Below are 6000 nucleotides of genomic sequence, written 5' to 3' on the forward strand. Positions count from 1 at the left end.
CACTGCTTGTGGTATGAGCACAGTTTGTCTAATGTCCATAGATGGGCTTGTGATTGCATAGCACAAGACATGCTGTTTTCGATAAATAAGAAAATGAATTGACTACCAGCTTTGAAGTGCTATGTTGTGGCCCTGGTGTCCTTCAGAAATGTGGTGGGTTGTTATTAGGAATGTCCCCTTCACGCCACACTTCTCTCCCTCTTCTGCTCCCTTCCTTTCTCCCTGCCTCCTTCCTTCACTCCTATGATCCTTCCATGCTTTCTTTCCTCTGACAGACGCGGCTGTGTCTCAGAGGAGAAGACGACATTCGAGCCAACCCCCCCCCCCCATCTCCTTCTCTCTCGTCCTTCACAATAACAGAAAAAAAAAATCATCTATTTTCCTCCTCATGCATGTATGCTCTCTGTTCACACATTAAGACGGGGGTTGAGGAAGTGCGTTTAGGCTGCAAATCAAAGCAGAGTGAACAGGAGAGGCCAGGTTATTGCAACCGTTTTACGAGGGATGTAGGGCTTTCTATTTAAAGCCATAAAAACACACACATAACCAGGAAACATACATATAGTCAAAGCCAATGTAATGGGCACATTTTATTTGTGCTTATGAGAGAGGGAGCAAAAACGTGTATGGGCAAATGGCTTTTTTATGATGGAAAAATTCCATGGTGGGTCAAAGCCCCTTGCAGGTGGCAGCAATTAACTGTAATTTTTGCAGATTGTAATGATCCATAATTTACCAGTATACCCCCCTTCCAACTCTTTTCAGCCAAGAGAAAAAGGTTTGCGTGGAGGTTTGATTGGGTGCACATTTTATGCCGTGTTCTGGTCTTTAAGTGAGATTGTTCGGAGGGGGCCACTGTGGCCGTGGACACATGAGATAGAAAGGAGACCCACAAAACACTAATCTGTTCCCTCTATTGCTCATCCACAACATCCTTCTTTTCTCTCAGCAGCCGTCTTCTCTTACTGCCCCTTCTTCAACCCTTTGTCTCTTAGCCACAGCAGGCTTAAAACATGCAAGCCTGTCCATCCACCATCTTAGGGATCGTTCATAGTTGCAATCACACAAACGGACACACACACACACACACTCGGCCTATCTTACTGTCTCCCTCTTCCTTGTTCTCAGTCTCTACCAATAGTATGGCCATGGTTTTGGATTCAGTGTCTGCAAATGACTTCAGAAAAATGCCCTCCAGTGAAAAAAAGAAAAAAAGAGAAGAAAGGATAAGAAAGCCAAAAGATGAAAGAGGGAGCACATTTGCAAGTGGCGGATGCTTCTTATTTTGCATATCTCTCACTTCTGCTTTCCCCTTCTTCTCCTTTTCTATTCACCTGAGAGGATTTAAATAAATCCATAAAGCATGAAATATCAGAAATAGAAAAGTAATGCATGAAATGCATTTTCATAGGAGCCTCCCCACCCACACAAACACACATACACAATTTTCCCCTTTGCTTCTTTTTTGCTGTGAATGTGTGTTTTTGTGATAAACGCTGGTACAATTTATTAACGTGTGACCTCTTATTTGTATTCAGCATTAATATGCAGCATCAGATACATGTCCCACTTTAGCCTTGCTAATTCTGTAAACAAGGCATTGGAGGGGAGATGAGTGTGTTTAACGAGATTAGACGTGCATTGTCAGGCAAATCTCAGGTCAGCGTGCAAGTACTATTGAAAGTCAATTATTGTTTGAAATATTCCTATGCCTTCCCAACTGTGTAAACTGTCTATTTGCTGCCTGAGATATCTCTCAATATTGTGTTTTATTTATTCCTTTGTCAGGTGTACGCCCACAGGAAGTAAATGCTAGTTTGAAAAAATGATCAAATGCATATTTAATCTTTCACATATGTTATAGTTCAGGATCTCAGATTTATAATAACAATTTTCAAAATGCTCCGTGCAGTGTGTTAATGAATGATCACAATTGTAAAAAGAGATTCATTTCTGTATTATCAAGATTATACTTAGCACAGCAAATTTTTAAAATCTTTTTTTAAAGCTTCTATGTAATCACAGTAATTTAGGCCAGAAAAAATTGGTAATGTAATCCACAGTAGATCATATTTTTAAAATAATAAAAAGAAATGACCTCTTGGTTCAAAATGAAATGCTGCTTAATTCTACTATATTCTCTCTTTTTTTTAATTTCCAAATTGGATATTTTGTCATGTATTTTTAAAACCTCACTGTCATCACTGGAGTGTTCATAAAGCTTTATCAGGTAGTCATTCATCAGTAAGTCGTTAATTAAGTCCTATTATCATTTTTACAGGTCAAATAACATTTCGTTTCTTTCTGTGTCTCTTTTTGTTAGATAAAGATGAGCCCAGCAGTTACACCTGTACAACGTGCAAGCAGCCCTTCACCAGTGCCTGGTTCCTGCTCCAGCATGCCCAGAACACACACGGCTTCCGCATCTATCTGGAGAGTGAGCCTGGCAGCCCCCTCACCCCCCGCGTGGCTGCTGCTCCTGGAATGGGGGGTGACTGTGCCTCCTCCCAGCCGCCCCTCCATGCTGTCCATTTGGCTGATGGGAGTCCTTACAGCCTGCTGAGGATGCCGGGCTCTGGGTCTGGCAGGGAGTCAGCGTCCACACCTCGTGAGGGTCGTTATCCTCAAACCCCACCGCTGTTTAGCCCGCCACCACGCCACCACCTCAGCCCTGATGACCTGGCCCTGGCAACCCACCATCCCAGCGCCTTTGACAGGGTGATGAGGCTCAACTCAGTGCCACTAGATCCCCCTCCAAGCATGGACTTCTCCAGACGGTTACGTGAGCTGGCTGGAAATGCCACGGGCGCCTCCCCACCTCTGTCCCCCAACAGGCCCAGCCCTATGCAACGGCTGCTACAGCCATTCCAGCCAGGTTCCAAGGCTCCATTTTCAGCAACGCCTCCCCTCTCCACCTCTCAGTCACCTTCTGGCTCACGTTCCACCCCCAATCCTGTATCCAATGCAGCCCAACCAGGCACACCTCTCAAGGCAAAGTCTTGCGAGTTCTGTGGGAAGACCTTCAAGTTCCAGAGTAATCTAATCGTTCACCGGCGTAGCCACACGGGGGAAAAGCCATTCAAGTGTCACCTGTGTAACCATGCCTGCACACAGGCCAGCAAACTGAAACGACACATGAAGACGCACTGTCAGAGCAAGTCTTCGGTACTTAATGCCAAGTCAGACGACGGTCTCTCAACTGCCAGCTCCCCTGAGCCTGGTACTAGTGAGCGGATGGGCAGTGCCACAGATGCTCTTAAGTCAGTGGTGGCCAAGTTCAAGAGTGAGAACAATGGTCTGATGCCTGAAAATGGAGAAGAAGAGGAGGAAGATGAGGAGGAGGAGGAAGAGGAAGAAGAGGAGGAGGAAGAGGAGGAGGAAGAAGAAGAGGAGGAGGGGGAGGAGGAGGAAATCGAGGGTAAGCCTGTAATTGGAGAAGAAGAGGAAAGGAATGACTATCGTTTCAGCCTGCGGCTAGAAGGGGCCCGCCACCACCAGAACAGTGACGCCCTGCACCCACACCGCCGGAGCTCTTCCCGGGAGCCCGGTGACGAGGACTCGGCCATGGAGTCAGACAGGGCAGACAATGGGACCACAACTACCATCAATGGCCTGGGACCTCTATCCACAGACAGCCTGTCCAGGAAGCTGTTGGGAGGAGGGGTCAGCCCTGGCTCACTCAGTCCCCTGTCCAAGCGCATCAAGGTGGAGAAGGACCTTGACCCTCCCACGCCCACCATCCCAAACACAGAGAACGTCTACTCCCAGTGGCTAGCTGGCTACGCTGCCTCACGACAACTCAAGGACCCTTTCCTCAACTTTACAGGTGGGGACTCCAGACAATCGCCCTTCGCCTCCTCATCTGAGCACTCGTCAGAGAACGGCAGCTTGCGCTTCTCCACTCCACCTGGCGAGCTGGACGGGGAACGGGCTGCTTCAGGACGTAGCGGCACTGGTAGTGGGGCCAGCACTCCCCACGGTGGCAGCGGGAATGGCAGGCCGAGCTCCAAGGATGGCCGCCGCAGTGACACCTGTGAGTTTTGCGGCAAGGTGTTCAAGAACTGCAGCAACTTGACAGTGCACCGACGCAGTCACACTGGAGAGCGGCCCTACAAGTGTGAGCTGTGCAGCTACGCCTGCGCCCAGAGCTCTAAGCTCACCCGCCACATGAAGACCCACGGACAGATGGGCAAGGACGTTTACAAATGTGAAATCTGCCACATGCCTTTCAGTGTATACAGCACTCTGGAAAAACACATGAAGAAGTGGCACAGCGACCGCCCTCTTGCTAATGACATTAAGACTGAGTAGGCCAAGAGCAGCATGCTGGCAGCTCTCTCTCTCTCAGCTCCCCTGGCTAAAAAGCGACCCTGGCTGACTAGCCGATAAGTGAGGGGAAAGGACAACAGGGTTAGACACCAGTACACAGTACAGCCCTGTTATCATCCCAGACTGATCAAAAAGCTGAATGCATGATCCACCACTGGGGCAATACTATTGCATCAAACGCAAAACTTTTTGAGCCTTTCTATTGTGCAATAATTTACACGTTTTGTATTTTTTGTAACTGGACAGCATGCTCGGTGTGTTTTGGCTACTTAGAGAGAAAATTGTCCTCGGCTGGTGGGGTTTGGTTGTACTTGTGTTGCTGTTGATACTTTTGATTTCTTCAACATAAAAAAAAGTTAGTTATGAGAACCCATGCTGCATACAGTACATACTGTTTTACATATCATGTACAGTTTTGTGTTCAAACATAGTGGACAGTGTCATATTATCAAAACATCAAGACAAGCAGGGTCACACTTAAAACTGATCTTTGTGAAAGATTTTCCATGCAAGATTGAGATAAGATATATATATATATATATATATAAATTGGGCTGCCTATGAAATGCTAGGCACTAGCACCATTAAATATTTCTTTTACAAACAGCAATGAAATTAACAATATGGTGTGAAATGACAACAAAGAGTGCCTTGGATATTTTACCTGCATTAGTTAATCCTCCTTTTTGCTATAAGCTCGGAGTTTCAGCTATAGAAGATTACAGGACATTTTTGTGCACATATGGAATAAGCAGGTCCTTGCATCAAGCACCTGTACGACCCCGTCGTGTTGTGACTTAGCAGAGCATAAGGAACCAGCTGAAACAAAAACGAAAAAAAAAAAAGATTATGTGTATCTCTGGTAAATCATTTATCTGCCTGACTCATGTATATTGTTATTCTCCAGATTATGATTCTGTTTACTGGCATGTTACATGCTAAAAAGGAGTAGGAGTTTGGTGTGTAGAATTTTGGTTTAGGTGTTTATGTTTTCCGGTACATGTGTACCATACTGAGAGGGTACTCTGACAAGTCGTTTTAACCAACGTAAAGCTCTTAATTTTCCAGAGTGTTTATTTTCTTTGAAAATTAAAAGTTTGCAGGTTTTTTTGTAAGTAGCACAGAATTATGTTTCTTCGGTGTCAGCCAGGCAGGCAGTGTAGCCAGCAGTAACTTGAAGACCACAGAGTGGGTTTTAGTTGTTCTAAGCCAGACAGATTTTGGTTGGGGTGAGGGCGGGTGAGAGGTTTGGGTGGGTGTAGAAGGGTATGGTTGGGTGAGGGTCAGGGTAACGGGTGGGGAGTGGGTTGAGCAGGTGTCTCTACAATTCAAATGTTTATGTCCTTATAGCTCTTATTCTCTTTACCACATTAGATCTTAGAAATCCTTAAGTAATCTGAAACCTTTTTTTAATAACATTGGAAATGATCTTAAATGGAAATCCAACATCAAGAATCTGAATTTAGTAAAAACATTTCTTTGAAAAAATTGTCCCCACCACACAACTTAAGTAAAATGTTCTTTTGAGTGAATATGCTCAAGACCTCATTACGGTAGTATTTTTTTTAATCTCCATCCCCCATCATTGTTGATGATATAGCACTTGTCACTCTGCCTTGGATTCTGTATCTGTCTCTCTAATCGGAGGTACAGTTGGTTGAGTATAAAATG

At 45.3% G+C, this 6000-nt stretch overlaps 1 protein-coding gene across 1 annotated transcript in view; it reads left to right on the plus strand.

The window, feature by feature from the left end:
- The window catches only part of bcl11ab (BCL11 transcription factor A b), a 33969-nt gene extending 28594 nt beyond the window's left edge, over window positions 1-5375 (plus strand). Inside the window, exon 3 of the mRNA XM_067583943.1 lies at window positions 2324-5375. Coding sequence (XP_067440044.1) covers window positions 2324-4311 — 1988 coding nt within the window. The 3' untranslated portion in view covers window positions 4312-5375. The remainder of the gene's footprint in view (window positions 1-2323) is intronic.
- Window positions 5376-6000: the final 625 nt, after the last annotated feature.

The sequence above is a fragment of the Thunnus thynnus genome, chromosome 3 (genome assembly GCF_963924715.1).
Source record: "Thunnus thynnus chromosome 3, fThuThy2.1, whole genome shotgun sequence".
Taxonomy (NCBI): domain Eukaryota; kingdom Metazoa; phylum Chordata; class Actinopteri; order Scombriformes; family Scombridae; genus Thunnus; species Thunnus thynnus.